Consider the following 23,399-nt stretch of genomic DNA (forward strand, 5'->3'; position numbering starts at 1 on the left):
AAGAGAAGTGTCCAGGAAGGAGTGGTTTGGGCAGGTTTTTGAGATCTCAGTGTCTTCCTCTGCCATTTGGGCATGCAGAGTGCACTCAACAAAGCCATTGTATGCATATAGATGGAAAGAGTGAACCAAGCCAAAAGAAGGCCCAAGCCATAGTGGGTACTGGTATCTATACCTCTTAACACCACGTGCTACAGACCTGCCTCCAGGGCATACTACCTATCCCTTCCTACAATAGGATTTGTACAGGACCTGAGGTTAGTTGCCCTGAGGATAAAGTAGAATGGTTTTGAAATTGGCCAGCCAACCATAGCTTCCCTTGGAGCTCACAGAGGAACTTATAGAAATAGACCTAGGAACCAAGGGCAAAGGGGGCGGAGACAAGTCAGAGGTGACCATAAACCATGGCCTGCATGGAGGGCTTTGCAATTGGAAAGCAGTCAGTGCTCCTAACCACTGAGCCAGCTATCCAATCTGCTAGTATGCTTTTTAAATCTCAGGCTTTTTTTTTTTTGGGGGGGGGGTTTATTATATTTATTTGTGTTGAGACAAGTGTATAAGGTAAAGATCAGAAGACAACTTACAGGAGTGGATTCTCTCTCTTTTTAAGACCAGCCTGGCCTGAAATTCACCGAGATCTACCCCTCTGCTTTTGTTTTGTATTGGATATATTTTATTTACGTTTCAAATGTTATCCCCTTTCCCGGATTCCCCTCCATATCTCCTATCCCATCATCCCTCCCCCTGCTTCTATGAGGATGTTCACCCACCTATCCTCTTTCTTCCTCCTTCCCACCTTGACATTCCCCTACACTGCAGCATCAAGCCTTGGCAAGACCAAGGGTTTCACCTCCTATTGATGCCCAACAAGGCCATCTTCTGCTATATGTGCAGCTGTAGCCATGGGTCCATCCATGTGTGCTCTTTGGATAGTGGTTTAGTCCCTGGGAGCTCTGGTTGGTTGGTATTGTTCTTACAGAGTTGCAAACCCCTTCCATTCTTCCTCTAACTCCTCCATTAAGGACCCCGTTCTCAGTTCAATGGTTGGCAGTGAGCATCCTTCTCTGTATTTGTTATTGCTCAGGAGACAGCTATGTCAGGCTCCTGTCAGCATGCACTTCTTGGCATCAGCAGTATTGTTTGTGTTTGATGGCTGAATATGAACTGGATCCCCAGGTGGGGCAGTCTCTGGATGGCCTTTCCTTCAGTTTCTGCTCCAAGCTTTGTTTTCATATTTCCTCCAGAGAATATTTTTGTTCCCCCTTCTAACAACTGAAGCTACTAATGACACTTTGGTCATCCTTCTTGAGCTTCATGTGGTCTGTGAATTATATCTTGGGTATTCAGAGCTTTTGGCCTAATATCCACTTATCAGTGAGTTCATACCATGGATGTATTTTTGTGGTTGGGTTACCTCACTCAGGATGACATTTTCTAGATCCATCCATTTGCCTAAGAATTTCATGAACTCATTGTTTCTAATAGGTGAGTGTGTAAATGTACATTTTCTGTATCCATTCCTCTGTTGAACATCTAGGTTACCCTCTGCCTTCTTACTGCTGAGATCAAACACAAGTACCATCAAACTAATGTGTCTTTTTGTCTTGTTTTTGAGACAGCATTTTCCCCTGTGTGGCCCTGATCTAGAATTCTGTAAACCAAGCTAGCCTCGAACTCACAAATCTGACTGCCAAGCACGGAACTACTTCCACCATGTGAATCCAAGGCTAGGACTCAGGTGTCAGGCACCTTTACCAGCTGAGCCTTAACCAGACCTTCAGGCTTTTTATACTCCATTTTTAGACAAATGGGGTCTCTACTGCTTTTGGTCTCAGTAGCTTAGACTGACCTTCAATTTGGAACTCACTCTGTAGATGAGGCTGGCTTTAAACTCAGAGAGCTCCTCCTGCCCCTGCCTCCAGAGCACTGGGATTAAAAGCATGGCAACACTACACTCCATCAGTTGTAGGCTTTCCTTCACCACCTTGCCTGGTCACACTTTAGTACACAGGTTCTGACTCCCTTATGGCCTTGCGGTGGTGCCCCTAGCCTCCACCTGCTTGGGCTGGGGCTCCCCTTACATACAGCTCTATGAGCCTCATTCTAGGTGCTGTGAGAAACACCAAGTCATCTGCCTGCACTCCGCATGCTCTGTCCGCAGAGTTTTCTCACAGACCAGGCTGAAATCACAAGAAAAGGCAAGTCAGGTACCCAGAAAGAATTAAGCAATTTAATTTTAAATGGGAGTTCAGGACAATAGAAGGTGCATACTGGTATGCACGCCTGCCAAGTGAACTCAAGGAGTAATCACATTCACAGTTCACAGAGCGGAAAGGGGTGGAGGTGAGGGCAGGGACTAGGAGGGGTGCTATTTGAGCCATCAGGATTAGGGGAGAAAAGCAGGGAGTGGAGGCCAGAAGGGGGTGTAGATCAGGCTGAGAGGTAGCATCCTGCCTCCCTCAGAGCTCCAGAGAGCAGGTGTGTGGCACAGCAGCAAGGAGTGGGTAGAACTCAAGAGGCTAGGCTGCAGCACCCAGCCTACCTGGTCTGTGTTTTTCCACTGTTCCCACCCTTAGGGCACTGTGCCTATCCAGTGAGTTCCATTCATACACACATAGCTCCCTCCCACTGCTCAGTGCTGGTGCCAACCCCCAGCAGGGGCCACAACTTCTTTGGGGTCTAATCTAAAGGCCGGAAGCAGCAACAGGGAAAAAGCACACTGCCAGTGGGAAGATGAAAATGGAGAGAAAACAGTCCAGGTTGACTCAGGATGGATAGGCGAATGGATCTTATGGACTCAGAGTTCCCTCCGAGCTGGCTTCCTCTCCTCCTCTGGGAATTTGGACAGTCAGGTGTAGGGGACACAGGATACCATGGCTCCTGACTCAGAGCTGAAGCATCAGACTGAAGTATCCTGCAGAGCTTTCTCTGGGCATGGATGATTCCGTGTGTTCAGCAGGCGTCCATATTGCACCGAGAGCATCCCACAGGTCCAACGTCCCATGACCCACCTACTGCTTAGCCCAAGACTAAAATCACACAGTCCACTTCTCACTTCGGGCCTCTACAGCCTGTACCAGGCCTTCACCCAACACGGCAAAGTCCTCTAAGATCGCTTCTATGTTGGGCACCATCATAAGCTCCCCACCTTGAGACACCACCATGCGTCCCTTTGTGCTGGAGGCCTGAAGAATCAGCAAATTTGAGATGAAGTGTTACAAAGGCATACCATGAGATGTAAGGTTAGGGCAGTGTCAATAGATATGTGAGCCCCATCCACATACCTGATTCAGGGCCACACTGGAATGCAAACCCACAGAGATCTGTGTGTACACACCTGGCCACACATGACAGTGTCACTAGTCAGCGTACCTTAAAAGGCTGGGGCTGGAAGCTGCTGGGCTTCCAGAGAACACCAATCACCTCTCCACCATGCTGGTCATAGAAGAAAAGAGCCAGATCTTCAAAGGCCTCCTAGAAAGGACAGAATACAACAAGATTACAATAGGCACCTGAGGACCTCCTCCATGGCTGTAGCTCCACAACACTCGCCAGGCCAACCAAGGCCTTTAAGGACTTACTCACCCTGAGCTGTGCTAGATAGAGCTGAGGGGGATCATAGCCCAGGACAAGCATCAGAGACGACGGCCCTGGCTCAGTGAGCAGACCGCGGCAGAAGGAAGCAGCTGGGGGGTCCACAGCTTGGCGGTGCCGGGGAATGTGGCGGGGACTCAGGTGGATCAGTACATCATATATGTCAAAGGGAGGCCGGAACACTGTCTAAGAAAGCCTTTACGTTACTCTTTCACGTCCTCATTCTCATACGCCCAGCCATCCATTATAGACTGCATGCCTCAAGAACACGAAAAGAACAGACTCCAGAGAGAACAGCCAGGGCCAGTCAGTCAGGAAGGATGCCCAGGATTCCTACCAGGCGTCACTACTACCAGGCAGCATGGCAACCTCTAAGCCTTCTTTCCCTGCATTCAGTGTGTCACCAAACAGAGTGAGCACCTAGTCATCCTGACAAGGCCTCTTGAATTGTAGACTTCAGGTCCAAGAGTTTCTCTGAGTCAAATCCTTACCCTAATGTCCCCAGGCCCCCAGGGATCCATCAGCTGCTTCTCCAGGATAGGGAGGGCTTCAGCTGCTAGGCTCACAAGCTGCTGAAGAATCTGGGACACAGAAAAATCACACTGAGATTGACCATGCTTCTCCTAGCTTAGGCTGGGCCTATTTTCTTCTTCGGGTAAAAAAGAAGTAAATAAGTAAGTAAGTAAATAAATGAGTAGATAAAGAAATAAATAGATAAATAAACAAGCAAATTCATTAATTCAGGGACAGGTTAAAGGGGTTGAACCTGGGCAGAGGGTCCATCCTGTGTCGACACAGAGCTTCTGCGGTCCTGGGGGGTAATGATGACCATGACTGGGAGTTGTGTTCGAGCTGCCAGGAAACTACTTCGAATCTCCACCTGTTCCTCAGCTAGAGATGACAGGGGATGCTAAATCAGCCTCCTCCAAAACACCTTTACTGCCTCAGGTCTTCCCACTGTGGACCCAGCAACTGCCCAACACAGGGACTTTCCAATACCCCTTTTCCAAAGAACAAAGGTTATAAAAGGGACACCACATTCAAGTTAATGGGGTGGGGTGTTAATCTCCCAGTTTCAGCCCTGAGGCAGTTTCCTACTGCTTGTAAACCCCTCCCCCACTAGCTTCTGGCCTGCTGAGGCCTGCCCAAGGCGCCCCCCCCCCCCCATCCTGGGCTCTCACACACCTGGAGAATTAGGAACTCGACACCCTGCTTTCTGCTGAGACCCAAGAGCTCCTAAGATTACAATGGGAAACCAACAACCCTACCTCCAAGGTGTGGGCACATAGTCTAACTTCCTGGCTTCCCACACAAGACCTCCCACCCAGAATTCAAGCAGCTTTTCTTTGCTCTCCCCTTGCTCCACAGCCTCCTGGGTAGTAATAATTTTGTCGTGGATCACATAGGCAAAGCTCTGTAAGCCAGATTTGCTATGGGCCTCTGCCTCTTCCACCTGACAATTCTCTTCCCCAAGACAGACCATTATGCTTAGACATCCGGGATGAGGGAGGTGTCCCAGACAAACTTATAGGAGGACCACCTGACTTACTGTGCCACCTACACGGGGAAGTTCTTCCAGTGGTCTGATCTGAGTCCTACCACTTACCAGTCAGCTCACTGTTGAGATTGACAATGAGAGGGTTGTTCTTCCAATCAAAAGTAGATACCAGGTAAAGGAACCGAAGAAAGCCAACCTGGGGGACGCTGAGCAGATAGAATGAGAAAGGATTTAAGGCCTCATGTCTCCAATCCCTCAGTGAAGTTTGTGGGAGGTATCTGAAAACATCCTCCCCTGTTTAGAATAAAGACTGCATCCCGAAGTGCAACTTCCTGTGTAAGGGAGGTGTATAAGTTCTGACCTGGGAGGGGTGAAAGGCTCGGGATGCAGGAAGAGCGAAGCGGCTACCAGATCCAGGCTCTCATCAGTGAAGCTCTCACCCAGAAGCTGGGCACGCACCCACCGCTTGGCCAGGCGAGCCACACCTGAGAAGGCTGGGTACTGCTGCTGGAGTCTGAGGGAGGAAGGACTGGCAGTGAGACCTGGGAACCCAGAGCCCCAACCAACGAGACACACTGCCCTCTGCCAGCACCGCCACATGTTACTTATCTTCTTCCATGCTCTCCTGGCAAACATCTGGGGCTTATTACTAATGCTGGCCCGCCCGGGTTGGGGCAGGAGGAGGCCTACATCCAGAAAGAGCTCAAGCACGTGACCTTACCCATGCAGGGCACTGGTGAGCAAGGGCAACAGCCTGGTGTCTCTCTCAAGGCGGCGGGAGGCAGGAGTGTCTCTCACTGAGACCATCCCCTCGGGGCTCCGCACCTCCTTCAGGATCTGTGGCTCCCGCTGATAGGCCACTCGAATCCTAAACACAAACCCATCCTGTGGGAAGGTGCAGCAAAGAAAATGGATGTCAAGAGCACTTGGGGGTGCGCTGCTGCCTGGTCCCCCAGCCCACAACCCTGTCACTGCCTGACCTTGAGGACATCAGTGTGTGTGGCAGTGGCACGACACTGTAGTCTATGCTGCTGTGTCAACACTTCTGCCAGGCGCAGCTGGAAGGCGGCTCGGACCCGCTGCACAGCCTCTGCATCCTGAGGCCACTGCCCGCTGCCCTCCAAGTGACAAACCACTGAAGAACAGAAGGAGTGAGAGATCCGATACTGCAGCCTGCTGCCTTTCCCACTCTCCCAACACCCTCTTACCCGTCATAGGCTCCACATAGGCTGGGCAGGGCTTATCCAGCCGGGGCAACAGTGAGGCCCGCTCTTGGAGGCAGTTATAGAAGGAATAGGCAGGTCGGGCTGGAGCTGGAGGGAATACCTGTAGAAGAAGTGAGGGTAGTGACTTTGACAGGAGGTTGGGGCGGGGGCACTAACTGAAAAGGACTTCCTGCCCTCTTGCACCCTACCTCTGTATAACGCAGCACTGGGTGAGCTCCCTGAACGGCAGACACAGTGAGGGGGAGACCCTCCAGCCCCCACAGTAGGCGGCTGAGGTCATCATAGCAACGCACAGCCAATGCCAGGGCCTCCTCACCTGTGCTGGAAGTCTGATGAAAAGAAGACACTCAGGAGGAAGTCTGGGTCTTACAAAAGCCCAGCACCATCTAGGATCCTGCCATAAGGTTATGGCGGGACTGTGGTGCCCCCTGCTGGACACCAGGAGATGCAACCTAGCCGCAGCACTCCTTCACAGTCATTGGCTTACTTACCTCTTTGGGGCCTTGGATCAGTGCATCGAGACAGCCACCCACATAGTGGATACAGGTGTCTGGGATGTCAGCATGGCTGAAGAACAGATACAATGAGGGTATCAGTGGCTACGCCTACTGAGAAAGGCTTCCCTGACCACAGCAACCTTCAGCCATGAAGATGGTAACACTCACAGTCCCAAGAGGTGGGTGACCACCTGGTGAGGAATGAGACGCTTCTCAGACAAAGAGTCCGCCTCCCATACCACAGCTTCCCGGATGGCTCCATCCTGGAAACGTCTAAGTTCTGAGCGGGATCCCCAGAACTGACGGAAATCAGCAGCCTGGAAAGAAGCAACGGACGGTAAGACAGATCAATAAAGAATGAGAGGGTGCAGTTCAGTGACAGAGGGCTGGCCTAATGACACCCAAAGCCCTCAGCTCAATTCCAAGCCCGGAAGCCAGGCCTCTCAGCTTGAGCAGCATGAGGCCGAGCCACCCACTCCTCTCCATGGGCTGGAGTTCCACACCTCAGGCTTGTCAGCTTCTGGACCGAGATCAATAACACTGGTCAGTCCCTCGGGCCGGAAAAGCAATCCCAGGGTCAAGGTTCCGGCATCCTTGTGTTTCGGGGGATCTTGGTTGACAGCCCACTGTAGGATGTAAACAGGTGGATTTCAACCCAAAAGTCCCCAAGCCTAGTCTGGAAACCGACCAGCTGGGCAGCATGCTGTGTGTCCCTTTAGACCCCCACAAACTTCCCAGTCTACATGGTCTCACCTCTGGGACTGGGGGCCGAGAGTGAGCCAACAGATGCAGACGGCACCCCAGGCCTTGCACCAAAATGTTGGTTAGTGGGCCTAAAGCTGCTGAGACATAGTCCCCGCCACTGTCCTGCAGCTCTGGCCAAAGCTTTAGCTGGTGACATGCTGCCTGCAGGCGACTCAGTGGACGGAGGCTGGAGGGTACAGACAAAGACGACTAATTAAAACCCACTAGGTCGGTGACTCCTCCTCCCTAACAACCCTGCATCACCCTAAACTCACTGGACAACGTGGTCAAAAGCCTGGATCATGGGTTTGGGAGTCATCAGCAGCAGCTGAAATCCATCGTCGGCTCTGCTGTCCAGCAACGCCATAGACAGTTCCGCCTCATATTGCACCTGGCCACAGGGTGAGGACCACAGCTATGACACTCATTGGCTGAGTAGGTCACAATCTGACTGTCCTTTGGATGGGGCTCTGAGGTTCTGCACTGACTCGGTAATGCCTGAGCTGAGGCATGGAGGGTCCAGCAGTAGGAGAGCCCGTGGGTACCTGGTTGTAAGTGGAAGCTGTAACATCCGAACACAGGTTGAGGCGGCCTGATGGGTCCACAAACACAACGGCGAAAAGCTGGTGGAAGTCAGCCAGGGATGGCTGGGGGGCAGAGAGAAGCCAATCAGGGTTGAGCTTTACATACAAGCCTACTGGCACACGCCTGCCCTTACCTAACTCACCAAGGAGGGATCTGAGCTGAGAGAGAAACTGATTCCGTTGATCGTTAGATCTGTAGTGGCTGAAGTGAACCAGAGAAGGTAGGTAGTTAGTTATTGTATTAGAAGGTCCCTTTGGGACCTAGCCAGTGATACCCTCCCTGCTTCCTTCAGACTGGGTGGCTGAAACTGCCTATCTCGGATTCAGTTTTCTTCTGTGGTGACAATGGAGCTCTTGTAGGATGAGAGAACCCCCAGGAACCCCTGCCTGTGCAGTCTAGTTGCCTTACCCAGAAACTGCAGGACACTCCTTAGGACCTGGTAGCCGCTCATGGTCGTATGGATCTTTCGTTTAGACACAAGAAAAGCAACCAACATGGAGATAAGGAATCCGTTAAATCCACCCAGACCCTGAAAAGAGAGGCATGACTGAACTTAGCTCAAAAGCAATCCATCACACAATGAGGTGAGGAAACCAGGCCACCCCCAACTCACCTTGTCCAGTTCCCGCTGCCTCAGCCAAACCTTCAGAAGTGCCACACCATCCTTCAGCCCCTGAGCAGAGTCCAGCACACTCAACAGCAAGTGCATGTGAGCGTCAAGAGTTGTATCCTGCAGGATCCAGGTGTTATAGTGGGGGGTAGGAGGCTCTAAGCCATCTGTAGAGGAAAAACAAAGAGACTATTAGAAGGGAAGGCTCCACCAAACCCTTGTCCCACCAACACATTCCAACACCAGTGTCTGCTTACCATAATCTGGACAACTCTGCCCTCGGTACCAGGCAGAGCGCACATTGTTCTTAGTTGGCAGTAAGCGGCAGGGGCGAAAGAAGTCTGAAGGAGGGCATGGATACAGACGTACAGTAACCAGGCGCTCATCCTTCCCTAGGTAGAGACACAGAATATTGAGATTCTACAAGTCCTAGAATCAGAGGGATTCCCTTAGTGCCCTCTCATACTTGAGTATCCATTACTTCCGACCTTAGAATGAGACCTCTTGGCCTCGAGGCTTCTATTCCTACTCCCGTAGACCTTGAGGACCTCATGCCCCTCCCCCCTCCAGATTTACCATCCCATACTGTACACTAAGCCCAGAGAGTGACTCCCACCATGTGGCCGCAGCAGCAGTGAGGGCTTCAGGTGGCATCCGCTCGGGTAAGAGAAGCGAACGCTGCCAAAGAGGGGATCATGGGCCAGGTGGTAAGCTAAGTGAGCCAGGTAAAGGGCTCGCTTGCGAAAGTAGCGCTGGTTCAGCCCATCTTTGTCCTGTAAGATTTCCTGGAGGAGTCAGGGAAGGAGAGAGAAGGTCAGACACTTAAGTGTTCATGGAACTAGGGACTAGGTCAAAGCTAGGCTTAAGACCTAGGGGGCTTTTTCACTGACTAAATCAACAGGAGGAACACATCCAATTTTCAGACAAAGAACACGAAGTTCCAAAGGGATCCCCCAAACCATGGGCCTTACCCTGGGCATGGTCAGTGCCAGATCCACATTGACATCTGGTCGGATACAGGTACCCAGAATGTAGCTGCCCACAATAGTGATCTGGGATGGAGGCAGAAAGCGGAAGGAGCCCTTCACAGTGTAGGGCACTTGGTGGAGGGGTACTCGGACACCAGCTGGGAGCCATGACTGGTCAGTGAGCTGTGAGGACAGAGCAGGAAATGCATGGACTGTATCACCTTCCTCGGAAAGCCTCTGATGTCTATCTAGTAGACAGCATGCTGTTCTGTTAGAAACTATGACTCACAATCTTCCATAAATGGCCACCTCCTGTGAAGACAACTTGATGACATCTAAGCCACCATGATTTATTTCTATTGTTACACACTTCCAGCTAGGAATGGTAGCTCACACCTGCAACCCCAGCATTTAGGAAGGCAGGAAAATCAGAAATTCAAGGTCTCCCTTGACCACATAGCAATCAAGTTCAAGGCCAAGCCTGGATTGTACAAGACTGTACAAGTCCCAATAAAAAAATACACAAAATAAAATACCCAGTTTTGTTTGGAAGGTTCATGATTACAATCCTAGCACTCGGGTGGCTGAAACAGGACTACCACCAGCTTGAGAACAACATGGGTAACACAGTTAAGAACCTGTTTAAAAACTGTGGCTCAGGCCCTCCATCTCAGTCCTTGGGAATTGTGCAGGACTACTAGATCAAGGCCAGCCAAGGGGATTGGGCAAGATCCTGTGCAAACAAACAAAACACTTACAAAATTTGTACAAGACATATGTTTGTTGAGAGGTAAATGCATGACCTGTGTCCTGGTTAAGTCTTCTTGCAGTGAGAATTTCCTTAGTAATCCAGTTTCTTAGGAGAAGAACAAAGAGTATCCCATGACTCACTCTCCCCAAGGCTATCTATCTTACCTCAGTCTCAGGGACTGGGGGCACTTTCTGGATCCTCTTGGTGACCTCCTTCAGGAAAGCATCAATCCTGTCTTTCTTCTTTTCTGACAGTCTGACTTCCTTTAGTAATTCCTCCACCTTTAGGAGAGGGAAGGGAAGAATCTCTGAGTCTCTGGACCCCACATAAACCCCTCTAACCTATGCCCTGGCCACCCAAGCAAGTACTTGTAAACGAAGCAAGCTGGAGTGGAACAAGATTTCCGTCTCTCGGAGGCGAGTCAGTTCTTCATTTGTAGGCTCCTTGTACAGTTCTGCCCGACTGAGCTTCACTGGCTGCAGGAGGCCTTCAGCAGGTGTTTCTGCTTTTGCACGCTTTCTTGAGGATGCCTTCTCTTTGCCCAAGCCTTCTAAGTCAAGATTCATCACCTATGACCAGAGAGTCAAAAACCAACATGAAATCGGGAATATCTGTTGGCTAAAGTTTGTGGGTAAAGGCTTTATCTATTCTAGTTCCTGAGAAAGGCCCAAGCCTATCTTAGCAAAAGATCTGTGGTGTCTGGGCTTTGGAACACTACTTAGGGCAATGACTAGTAAACTCTGTAGTAAACAGCATCCTTATGCTGACGCCCACTATAATATCACCTCTACTCCTGCTCTATCCAGATCTTGCCATGGCTAACTTCCCTAAAAGTCTTTTTCTAGTAATCTAGATTAGAAAAGAGGTGGAAACACGATTCCTCCATAGTGGGCCGCCCTAAAGTCCCTCATAGGCTAGCTATCAGGCCTGACTATCTCAGGCTCTGTAGCTAAAATACAGAACATTTTGAGCAACCAACCTCTGGCTCCCCAGCTGATCCGCGCTGCTGCTCCCCGGCGGGAGCCGGTCCCATTTTCACAGCAGGTCTCTCTCCAACACTCGGGATTTAAGACGAATCTATCCCGTAGCTCCCCACGTGAGCCTAAACGCCAACTCCAGGGCACAAACCCTTGCCACAGGTCCCACCCACTGCAGGGCCATAGGGCTAGTGCACGCTATCTCGCTCACTATTGGCCAGTTGTTCGGAGGAGACCGCCCATTGTGGAAGGAACCAAACAAGGTTCGCCGATTTACAGCCCCTACGCGGCACTAAACCGGAAGCGATTGGGACTCTAGGAGGTCGCGTTCTTTTCCTCACTTCCCGAAGGGAAAGGGAGGAGCTTGCATTGGCTTCCGGTGTCGTGGGTTTTGTGTTTTCGCTAGTGGTTCTACGCATCTAGCTTACCGTGTCTATGAGCAAGTTACGTGATTTCTACCTCCAGAATATATCCTCACTGTTTTTCTTCTGTTTTCACAGCCAGGTTTAGTTCAAATATCTAGAATTCTAACATAGCTTCTCTCCAGCCTTTTCTTCTTAAACTGTAAGAGCTTATTCAAACACAAACACCTTAAACACTGAAACATAGTAATAGCGAAGTTATAAAGACTTCGTCAATTTACCTGTATTTACATATTATTTTTAAAAATTACTTGGAACTGGACATGGAAGTTCATCTCAATATTCACGAGGCTGAGCCTGAACTATGAAGGGTACTCAAAATGATATGTTGGCATCTACCTTTTAACACTAATATCTAGGCCAAGTGAGGTGGTGCTTATCCGTTAATTCTAGCACTTAGGAGAAAGGCAGGCAGATCTCTTTGAGTTTAAGGCCATCCTAGTCTACATGGAGTTTTAGACCAGCCAGGGCTATCTAAGGATACCCAGGCTCAATAAAATAAATTGGGCAGGGTGGTGCATATCTTTAATCCCAGCCCTAGGGGGGTGGGTGCAGAGGCAGGCAGATCTCTAGAGTTCAAGGCCAGCCTAGTCTACACAGGAAGTTTCAGACCAGCAAGAACTACACAGTAAGATAAAGCAGAGGGGAGTAGCGGGGAGTAGAGGAGGTCCAGTTGGCACCTTAGAACATAGGAGAACAGTGGATAAAAGTAACCGCCACTAAGGCCTAGGACCTACACTGGTAGGAGAGAAGTGATTTCTGGGAATTGTCCTCTGACCTTCACAGTGCTTTCATGTGATACCTCTGTGCCTTCACACACACACATAATTAAGGCAGGGGGAGAGTTTTACAAAACAGCAACAAAAAAGAATTCCACCCTGGAGACATGGCCGAGGGCTCATTCAGAGCACTGAGATTTGGTTTCCAGAACCCATGTAGCATGGGGAACTCCGAGGCACACATGCCTGTATGTAAATACATTTTAAAGTATCTCACTATGCACACACGACTGGCCAGGGTCTCACAGAGATTCATCTGCATCTGACCATGCAAGTTACTGCAATTGTGTTATTTTGTGTGTGTGGGCACATACATATTCCTCCAAGTATATTCTCTATGTGTGTACAGTGCAGGTGGGGGCCAGATGAGCTCAGTGGATCTCTTCAAACTACAGGTACAGTTGGTTGTGAGTCAACATGTAGGTGCTAGGAATTGAGCCAAGTCGTCTGGAAGAGCAGCCAGAACTCTTAGTTCCTGAGCCATCTTTCCATTCTTGAAAGTAAATCGTGTGTGTGTGTGTGTGTGTGTGTGTGTGACCTTCTTGCCTCTCTCCCCCAAGCACTACCACACTGAGATTGTCTGCTTGTCTCTATTTCTATTTCATCCCTTAGAGTGCAAACCTACCGGATAATAACACTAATCAATTACTTGTTTCATTGTTTCTATATTTTTATGTTTATTTTGTGCCGTGACATCCATGTGGAGGGCATCTCAGAGGAGTTGGTTTGATCTTTTCATTAGGCTTGCTGGTGAGCAAGTGCCTTAAAATGATTCATATTTGCTTATTTCCTTCCTTCCTTCCTTCCTTCCTTCCTTCCTTCCTTCCTTCCTCCCTCCCTCCTTTCTTCCTTTGTTTCTGAGTCACCAGGAATGGCCCTAAACTCATTTTGTAGCTGAGATTGGCCTTGCAGTTCTTATCTTCCTGTCTCCATTTTCCAAACGCTGTCGTCATAGATACACCGCCAGGGCCAGGGACCCTTATTCTCTGCTGTGTTCCAGGCAATTAGCACAGGGCCTGTCACACAAGAAGCACTCAACTATATATTTGTTGAATGACAGAAAGAATGAATGACTCTCTCCAGAGCGTCTGGACGGCTGAGAGGAAGAAGTAAAGGAGCACACTTGGCACTGCCTGGGTGGTGCTGTGACGCACACAGATAGCTTTCATCGTATTAGTAACAACAGTTCACAGCCTCTCGCTGAAGGGCGGTGGTTGCAGCTGGGTGTAATGGTGCACACCTGAGATCCACTGTGGAGGATGAAGCAGGAGTTCAAGGCCAACCTGTGCTACATTGCAAGAAAGACCCCCCCACACACACACACAAATCTGTGAGGTGGGATGATTGAGGCTAACTCAAGGTTCTGACATTTGCCAATTGAGTGACCTTGGGAAGTTGTTATCTAACCTCTGCAAACCGTACTTTAGCTCAGTAAAATGAATGACCATGTAATGGATTTTGTGATGTTTAACAGAGATATTATATATAAAGAAACTATCACATATAGATGTTTAACATGTGGCTTCTAATAGCATTGCCTTTGTTTGTTTTGCTTTTTTGAGACAGTGTTTCCTTTTTTTTAAAAAAAAGATTTATTTATTATGTATAGAGTTCGGCCTGCATATGCACTTGCACATCGAACAAGGGCATCAGATCTTATCACAGATGGGTGTGAGCCACCATGTGGTTGTTGGGAACTGAACTCAGGACATTAGGAAGAGCAGCCAGTGCTCTTAACCTCTGAGCCATCTCTTCATTCCCCAAAACAGTGTTTTTCTGTGTAGCTCTGGCTGTCCTGCAACTCTCTCTGTAGACCAGGCTGGCCTCAAACTCATAGAGATCTGCCTGCCTCTGCTTCCTGTGTGCTGAGATTGGCCAGGCTTTCCTTTCATTTATAGAGATTTACTTTAATTATTTCTAAGGTGTGAATGCAGGTGCCTGCCAAGGCTGGAGGCATCAGATTTCTGGATTCATGGCAGTTGAACAGCCTGGTGTGAGTGCTGGGAGCTGAAGTCAGGTCCTTTCAAAAACCAGTGCACGCTCTTAGCCACACATCCAGCCCTCCAGCCCTAGGCATAGATTTTTGAGACAGGGTTTCATGTATTCAAGTTACTCCTGAACAAAATTTGTAGTCAAGACTAGGCTTAAACTCTTGGTATCCTACCTCCACTTTCAAAGTTTTCCGAGGACAGTCATGCATGCTACACTTGGCTTTAGGTAAACATATTGGGTGAAAAATAAATGAATAAGCCTGAAAACTAAATAGAATTTTAAAATTTATTTTTTATTTTCTGCATATTGGTGTTTTGCCTACATGTATGCCTATGTGAAGGTGTCAGATCACCTGGAAATAAAGCTACAGAGCATTGTGAGCCAGCATGTGGGTGCTGGGAATCCTCTGGGACTCCATCCCAGTACTCTTGACTGCTGAGCCATCTCTCTAGCCTCAGATAATAAACTTTTAAACAAATGTCCATGGGGTGCATGGAGGTTGAATGCAGGCCTCCCATATTTTTATAAGCACTCAGTTACATTCTTAACTCAATCTTTTAATCCAACATTGACAGCTGGGATATGCAATGTACACCAACAATCCCATAAATTGGTAGGTAGAGGCATGAGTCTGAGGACAGCCTCGACTACATAGCAAGCTCAAAGCCAGCCTGGGATACAAGAAACCTTAGCTGAAAAAAAAAAAAACCACAATTAAATATCCTAAAATGGGCACATCAGTACACAGCTTGAATTCTCTACACTTGAATAAGTGTGTGGAGGCAGGAAAATCACAAATTCAAGATCGTGCTCAGCTACATAGATGGGTCAAGGCCAGCCTGGGCTACTCTATGGATTATTTATCCTAAACGAAGTACTTCTTTCTCTGTGTATATTGTGCTTTTTCTCACTGGAGATAAAGTTAATGGATGCTACAGAAGTTCCTGGCTTGGGTCACAGAAGGCGATGCCTTGGACTGAGAATATTGTTTTCCTGCCCACAAGAGGGCGCCAGTCAAACAGGTCGGTCTCTTCTTGCCGTTAAGGAGCAGTAGAGAATGTTTTGTAGTTTTGCCAGTCATTTGCTGTGGTAGTTGTCTGTCTGTCTGTCTCTTTCCCAAGCACTCTACCACTGAGCTAAATCCCAACCCCAGTTGTGTTTTGAACGTAGGTAGTTGTGAGTCTGTTGCACACGTGCTCTACCACTGAGCTATATATTCCTAGACTCTCTCATTTTGAAACAGGGTCTAACTTGCCCAGACTGATTTTAACTCTCTATCTGGCTTTGAACTTGGAATCCTACCTCCACCAGCCTCCATCTATTCCATTCCCCCTGCAACACTAGATTTTTCAACGTTTATTTCAGAATTTAATATGTGAAAAATATTAGAAAAATATGATTATGGATTTTTTGTCTTGAACAGACAGATTAGCCATGGAGGTAGAAGGTGGAGTTCAATGTGTTATTTTATGATACTGATTATCTTCTTGGCTCTGGCGCTTTCTCTCTCTCTCTCTCTTGCTGTGTAGCTGTGGTTCACCTGACCCTCTTTAGATGCTGTAACTCTCCTGTTGCTTTAGCCACTCAAATACTCACATTCTCAAATTCTGGACCTCCTGCTTTAGTCTTCCCATGCAGTACTGCTAAAATTACAGACTATGCCACCAAACTTGGTTATCTTTGAAAACAAATACTTATGTGACCTTAGCTATAAAAGAAGACTCCCCCTCAAAAAACAAGAAAATAAACAACAGAGGCTGGCAAAATGGCTCAAAGGGTAAAGGCACTGGCTCCCAAGCCTGGCCAGAGGGAGTTCTAGCAGATCCACACCATGGCAGGCAATAACCTATTCCAGTAAACTGAACTCTGGCCTCCACACCCCACTCTAGTGTTACATGTGGTTCTCTACACTAAACAAATGTAATAATAAAGCAACAAAATAGCTAAATGCCCAAGTATCTACTTTGTATCAGATGTCATGCTCTGATTGAGATAGAGATGAATAAGAAACAGTTGCAGTTTACTAAAAGATAAAGTCTTGACTGGCTAGACTAAAACAGTAGCTAGTTGGAGGGACTGCATCTCTGTACCTATAATGGATAGACCTGAGTATAAAACCCAGTAAGACAGGAAGAGGCCAGCTTTCCAGTTTAGAGCCATGCCCGTAGTAGATACCAACTGTATGAGTTGTGAATCGATGTGAGCCCAGGAATGTAGGTAGATGTTTCAGTGGGCTAGTCTAGGGATCTGTAATCCTATAGGTCAGGGTGGGGCTATGGTGACGGTGTGTGGGTGAAATGCTTTGAAGGTGATCTTTCTGCTTATTTGTCTACTCACAGCTGTGCTATTAAAGGTGTCAACACCATCTCCCAGGTTTCTAGGTCAATAATCTTCCTGTCCTTAAATTTAATAGTGGAGGAAAGGAAGCTAGAACTAGGCATATGTCATCATTTTGGGAGGAGAGGATGCTTTAATGAGAATATTTTCCTTCCTTGAGGAGAGTTCTAATTCTAGTGGTAGAACTCGTCTCATGACAAAATTGGGAGCCTGTCAATTATCCTTTAAAAGTGTTTTGAGACAGGGTCTATGTCATTCTGGCTGATTTTAACTACATAGCTCAAGATGACCTTGGGATGAAAGAATGATTTTTTAAAGCATTGGGGTTTCAGCTATGGGGTGGGGGGAGTTAGGCTTGGTGGTGGCAATGCCTGTGATCCCAGAATTAGACTGGCAGAGACAGGAGGCTTGTCAGTCTTAGGCCAATTGGGTTACATACTGAGTTATAAGCCAGCTTGGGTTATACAGCAAAAACATGACTTGTCTATAAATAATTGCCTCATTAAGTAGATTTTTGTCCAGTGACTTCCTTCCAAACAATGCAGTAAAGATGGGGCGGAGAAGCAGAGTAACTTTACAGTGGAAAGACTTGACTTACGACTTTAGCCAGGTGACCAAGGTCAACATCAACAAAGCTCTGTTCTATGCCCTTGGTATGATGTGGTGCAATGGTATTTTACATTTGTGATCACTCCCTTTCATAAAAAACAAACCAAAAAAAAAAAAAAAAAAAAAAAAAAAACCCAAATAGTAAAACATTACAAATCCTAATTTTGAGTATTGTCTACTAAATTCTTGATCTAGATAAATGGGGTGGCCTACTCCTATAATAAACATTGCAAAGACTGAGACAGAGACTGCTAATTGAAGTCACTCTTCACTACATAGTAAAATCCTGTCCCCGCAGAAGTAAAAAAGAGCAAGAGACAACTTAATGGGTAGAAGCACTTGGTGCCAGTCTGAGGACTGAGTTTGATCCCCAGGATTCACATGGTAGCAGAAGAGAACCCACCCCAGAAAGCTGTCTCTAACCACCACGTATGGGACACATCACACATACAGAGTAAAATAAGTAAATAAAAAGGGAATCCTCTTGCGGGAAAGGGGGGCCTGAAAAAGCAGCAGCAAAATGCAAAATGGCTGAGGGCTATACATGGATGCTTCCTTAGTTTGGAGGCTGTCTTAGTTAGGGTTGCTAATGCTGTGATGAAGCTTAGGGAGTTGCTTTTGACTCATGGTCACTCATAGTTCCATACAAAAGCTCATCATCAAAAGGAGTGAGGGTAGGAATTCAAGCAGGGTAGGAACTAGAAGGCAGGAGCTGATGCAGAAGCCATGGAGGAGTGCTCCTTACTGGCTTGCTCAGCCTGGTTTACTCAGCCTGCTTCCTTACAGAACTTAGGACCACCAGCTCAGAGATGACATCACTCACAACTGGTTGACTTCCCCCTGAACAATTACTAATTAAGAGAATGCCTTACAGCCACATTCTGAGAAGATATTTTCTCAGTGGAAGATCCCTCCTTTCAGATGACTGTAGGTTATATCAAGTGGACATAAATTATTTAGGGCAGAGACCCTGGTTTCAATTCTCAGCACCACCATAAGAAATAAGAAATAAACTCAGGAATGGAGAAATGGCTCAGCCATCAAAAGTGCTAGCTGCTCTTTGAGAGGACCTGGATTCATGTCCCTGCACCCAAGTGGCAGCTCACAGCTCTTTACAACTGCAGTCGCTGGAGACCTAATGTCCTCTTATTTCTTCAAAGGGCACCAGGAACGCACACATTGTACAGACATACATGCAGAGAAATCACTTATGAACGTCATACAAAATTTAAAAATCAAAAAACAAAACAAAACCAACATTCTTTAAGATTGTCTAAGTCACCCAAAGGAAAATCTAAGAAACTGTACTAGTTAAGAGTGGATGGGTCAATCACTAGTGGTGCAAATCTTTAATCCCAGCACTTGGAAGGCAGAGGTAGGCATATCTCTTTGAGTTTGAGGCCAGCCTGGTCTATAGCCAGGACAGGACTACAAAGAGAAACCCTGTCTTGAAAAACCAAAAACCAAACCAAAACAAAGAAAAAAAAAAAAAAAAAAAAAAACAAGCAAAAAAGATAGGATGCAAAATAGAAAAGTGACGATAGGTAAAAGACAGAAAATAAAAACCTGGAGCCTCAGTAGTGCAGCAGATGGGCACATGTGTTTTCCAGGTGATTGATGAACATTACTACCCGGGGCCAAGCAGGCCCTCAGTTTGATTTGACCACTTCTTTTTGGGTGCAACAGTAGACTGCACTGCACCTGGGTACAGGAATGAGTAGCATTTGTTCAGATCATGTTGTCCCAGATGGTCTGTGTGAACTGGCAAAGGGACAGCTCCATGATGCCACCATACAGACACAGGGGGAACTCTTTCTGGGTATTGTAGTCTGACAAGATGTGGCCATCCTCCAGCTGCTTGGTAGCAAATATCAGCTGCTGCTGGTTGTATAGGGTGCATTCCTTATCTCGGACGGTGGCCCTGAGGATGGATGGCATCATTGGGCTCAACCTCTAGGGTCTTAATCCTCAGGTCTTCATGGACATCTGCATGTTGGCATCTGCCACTAACTAGCCCACTGTTTAAAGAAAAAGAGGGCAGTAGAAATAGATACATTTGGGGTTTTAAAAAAAATCTTTCAAAGCTGGGCAATGGTGCCACAGGCCTTTAACTGTAGCACTGGGGAGGCAGAGGCAAGCAAATCCCTGAGTTTTGACTCCTGATCTTAAGAGCAAGTTCCAGGATGGCCAAGGCCACACAGAAAACCTGCCTGGAAAAATCAAAATAAATAAATAAAATAAATAAATAAAAAATATAGTGTGTGGGGGTGTTTTATCTGTTTGTCTGTGCACCGTATGTATACAGTTTCCATAGAAGTGAGAAAAGGCCACTGGATTCCCTTGTAAGTGGAGTTACAAGTGTTTTTGAGTCATGATGTGAGTGTTGGGAACTAAATCCAGGTCCTTTGCAAGAACAGGAACATTGAGCCATTTCTCCAGTGCCCTCCTTATTACATTTAAAAAGTGTATATGTAAATGTATATCTCTCTGTAGGTAAGTGCATGTGAGTATGGGTGCCCCTAGAGGCCAGGCACATCAGATTCCTTGGAGCTAGAGTTGTATGTGCTTATGATCTGATGTAGGTACTGGGAATTGAACTTACGTCCTTTGGAAGAGAGGTATATGCTTTTAACCAGTGAGTCATCTCTCTAGTCCCTAGGCTTGAATGTGTCACATAAACATACATCAGGCAAAAACATGCATGTGTGTGTGTGCACAAAATAAAATACATCTAAATTATTTAAACAATTTAAAATCACATTATGTATATATCCATTTACTGTGTGCCATAGGAAGAGCTGGGTGTAGGTCAGAGGACAACATGTGGGAGTTAGTTCTTTACTTCCATCATGTGGATACTGGGACTCTTCTGTTATCAGGCTTAACAGCAGTTCCTTTTACCTAGGCTCTCACAGGCTCCTTGTTTTTGAGACAGGGTCATGTCTAGCCCAGACTGGCCTAGAACTGACGCTCTTGTCTGTAATCCCAGAGTGCTGGGATTGCAGGTGAGCAGCAGGGCCACTTGGGTTGTTTTGTTTTGCTTTTGAAGACAGTGTTCCCAGAATGCTGTGATTAAAGATGTGCTGCACTGCACTGTGCCCACTTGTATTTTACAGGTTCTTTTGTAAATCAGGTGCCTTCTGCTTCAGCCTCCAGAACCTGGGGATCACAAGCATGTAGCACTATGTCAGTTGGTTTCTAAGTCACAGTAACTGCTCTATACTGTGGAAGATATAGTAATAGGGAAACTGGACTCGAAGACAGAGAACTTTACTGTTTCTGTAAATCTAAATCTTATGCAAGAATAGTCTTACAAGCTGTACATTTAATTTAATCATCATAATTCCTTTTGTTAGGTGTGTTTTTAGTGGATATTTTATGTATTTGCATTTCAAATATTATCCTCCTTCTCAGTCCCCCCTTCCCATCCCCGCTCCTGCCCCTTCCTCCCATATTTAATCTTTTACAGAATCTTTTCAAGTGAGGAGTTATAATGAAGCTTTCTGAACCCAAAATGGGTTGTTTGGAACTTATCTCAGTGTCTGGTTCCTCTTTTTAAACTTCTTTCTCTTTTTTCTTTTCTTTTTTGTTTTTTGTTAAAGACAGGGTCTCTCTATATAGCTCTGGCTGTCTGGATCTTGCTTGTAGACCAGGCTATCCTTGAAATCACAATCAGACTGTCTCTGCCTATCAAGTGCCAAGATTAAATGGCATGTGTCACCAACACAACAAACAAACCTAGAATATTCTAACGCAGGAACTGAAGACTGTGTCTTCCTAGCCATGCCATGTCCAGATAGATCCGCAGGAGGTCAAAGTTGAACTACAGCTTCTGTTTTTAGAGACAGGGTCTCAGTATGTAGTACTGACTGGCAAGGAACTACGTAAGTAGACCAGGTTGGCCTCACATTGATCATTTTGCTTTTGCCTCCTTCCAAGCCCACACCAGGCCAACACCAACATTTTGCAAAGAAGCAAACTAAGGTATAGCCAGCACTCTTCCCCAAATCTCATGGAGACCCTGTAATCAGGTTCTACATTAGTTTTCTACACAACCTATTCTCAACCTACTCTCGGTAAAAGGAAGCAGGGTAGCTTGCTTTTCTCTAGCTCTGCTTTGGGAGAGTGCCTTCCCTGGGGTAGGAGTCTTGTCTAGGGGCTCGATCAGTGGGCGACGCAATCTACTGAAGTACTGCTAAGTGTAAGGACCACAGCCTGGTTGTTACAGAGGGGAGCCGGCAGAGGACCAGGGCTCCTCACAGAAAGGCTGCGGAGGCCTAGGGACACATAGGGCGATAGCGCCGAGAGCCTAAGGAGCTGAGGTTCCTTCCGGGACACGCCTCTGGAACCGCGGCGTCCAGCCGCACAACCGTCACTTAGGGCCCAAAGCGATCCTCTACGACCCGCCCTTGATTCCCCACCTCCGCTTGGCTCTTTAAGGGTGGGGGACACGCGCAGGCGTCACAAAGCGCAGCCACCGTGGGGCCTGGCGGGGGAGAGGCGAGCCGGCAGGAGCAAGAGCAGGAGCAGGGTAGAGCAGAGCACAGCGAGGAGGACGGGGGAGGGAGGGGCGCGCGCACGCGCACCGGGCCGCTGCCGCCGCGAGCCGCCCCCCTCCCGGCGCGCGCCCCTCCTCCTCTCCCTCCCTCCCTCCTTCTCTGCTCTGTCGCTCCCGCGGCGCAAGGCGCTCTCGCTCTCCTCCTCCGCCCCTCCCCCTGCGCAGCCGCCGCCGCCGCCGCCGCCGTCCCGAGACCCCAGCGCACGGCGCGCCCTCCCTCGTGCGCCCCTCCGGTCCCCGCGGAGAACGAGAGGGCAAGCGAGCACGGCGATCCCGGGCCGGCTCGGCCCCCCTGTCTTCACCATCGCCTGCCCTCCGCCGCCTTCCTTCGCTTCCACCTCCAGTCCCCCCCCCCAAGTAGAGGTCCCCTCCGGGGGGGGGGAGGCCCGGGGCCCGGAGCGGATTCCCCCAAGTCCCTTAGGCCCGCCCCCGCCCGGCCCGAGTGTGAGGAGGGCCCGGGCCGGCCTGTGTCGTGAGTGAGGAGGACCCCGGGCAGGCCCGCGGGCCGTCTGGGGCCTGGTCCGGCCCCGCCAGGCGTGTGAGGACAGGGGCCCGGCCCGGCCCGAGGGCGAGCGGAGGGGAGGGGCCTGGTCCGGCCCGGCCAGTGCGCGAGGACTGGGGCCGCGGCCCCGCACGGCCGCCGCCGCGATGGCCCAGCAGCAGATGACCAGCTCGCAAAAAGCCCTGATGCTTGAGCTGAAATCCCTGCAGGAGGAACCGGTGGAGGGCTTCCGGATCACCCTGGTGGATGAGTCCGACCTCTACAACTGGGAGGTGGCCATCTTCGGACCCCCTAACACCCTCTACGAAGGCGGCTACTTCAAGGTACCGCCACCCTTTCCTGGCCCAGCTTCCCGGGTCTCCGCTTTCTGCCGCTGGCCGGGAGCGTGAGCTTGGGGGAGCCGAGGGGGTTCCTCACCTCGTAGCCCCCTCCCCCATCCGTAGAGGCAGGAAGGCCTTGCTCACCAAGTGCCTTTTCTTTGTCATGGGGCGGGGGTGGGAGGCTAGACTGCACCGGGAAATAGGAAAACCTCTGTGACTGGGGTAGTGACTACCGGGAAAGAGGTCTTTGTTTTGTTTCTCCAGCTGAGGCGTGTGTGGATATAGAGATGGTCTATCTTCTCTTTCTCGACCCATCGGAGCCTTCTCTGCGCAGGCTGGAACTGCCCCAGAGGGCAGGGTGACCTGCCCTTATTGGATTGGACTTTTCTCTTTTTTTTGGGGGGGTGGGGTGGAGGAGGAATATTAGCCTGTC

General features: G+C 48.6%; 2 protein-coding genes across 3 annotated transcripts in view; one reads left to right on the forward strand and one right to left on the reverse strand.

Moving 5' to 3' along the window:
• Positions 1-2,200: 2,200 nt before the first annotated feature.
• On the reverse strand, positions 2,201-23,297 carry NOL6 (nucleolar protein 6). 2 transcript variants are annotated; one of them, XM_080938674.1, is made up of 26 exons: positions 23,200-23,297; positions 10,839-11,039; positions 10,635-10,751; positions 9,723-9,902; positions 9,368-9,536; positions 9,009-9,143; positions 8,755-8,918; positions 8,550-8,670; positions 8,284-8,342; positions 8,102-8,203; positions 7,832-7,947; positions 7,566-7,743; positions 7,316-7,438; positions 6,981-7,129; positions 6,807-6,882; positions 6,504-6,644; positions 6,298-6,415; positions 6,070-6,224; positions 5,811-5,974; positions 5,451-5,603; positions 5,198-5,295; positions 4,358-4,482; positions 4,083-4,172; positions 3,583-3,777; positions 3,370-3,471; positions 2,201-3,182 (listed from the first exon to the last, which is right to left on the reverse strand). In XM_080938674.1, exons 2-26 carry the CDS (start codon positions 11,034-11,036, stop codon positions 3,033-3,035), a joined length of 3,378 nt encoding a protein of 1,125 aa, XP_080794800.1. In that variant the 5' UTR covers positions 11,037-11,039; positions 23,200-23,297; the 3' UTR covers positions 2,201-3,032. The 2 variants fall into 2 exon arrangements, with proteins under 2 accessions (XP_080794800.1, XP_080794799.1); XM_080938673.1 differs by lacking the exon at positions 23,200-23,297 and adding an exon at positions 11,450-11,578.
• UBE2R2 (ubiquitin conjugating enzyme E2 R2) overlaps positions 22,326-23,399 on the forward strand; it is a 58,447-nt gene continuing 57,373 nt past the window's right edge. The window contains exon 1 of the mRNA XM_080938675.1: positions 22,326-22,969. Coding sequence (XP_080794801.1) covers positions 22,793-22,969 — 177 coding nt within the window. The 5' untranslated portion in view covers positions 22,326-22,792. The remainder of the gene's footprint in view (positions 22,970-23,399) is intronic.

The sequence above is a fragment of the Micromys minutus genome (assembly GCF_963924665.1).
Source record: "Micromys minutus genome assembly, chromosome: 26".
Classification (NCBI taxonomy): Eukaryota; Metazoa; Chordata; class Mammalia; order Rodentia; family Muridae; genus Micromys; species Micromys minutus.

Bases quoted from the DNA above. Each gene is read 5' to 3' on its own strand.
- NOL6 (XM_080938673.1), bottom strand. From the start codon at position 11,503: ATGGGACCGGCTCCCGCCGGGGAGCAGCAGCGCGGATCAGCTGGGGAG. The intron at 9,144-9,367 runs GTGGGAGTCACT...GTCTCTACCTAG, and splicing joins ACTGCTGCTGCGGCCACATG to GGAAGGATGAGCGCCTGGTT. The intron at 7,948-8,101 runs GTACCCACGGGC...CCCTGTGGCCAG, and splicing joins CAGCTTCCACTTACAACCAG to GTGCAATATGAGGCGGAACT.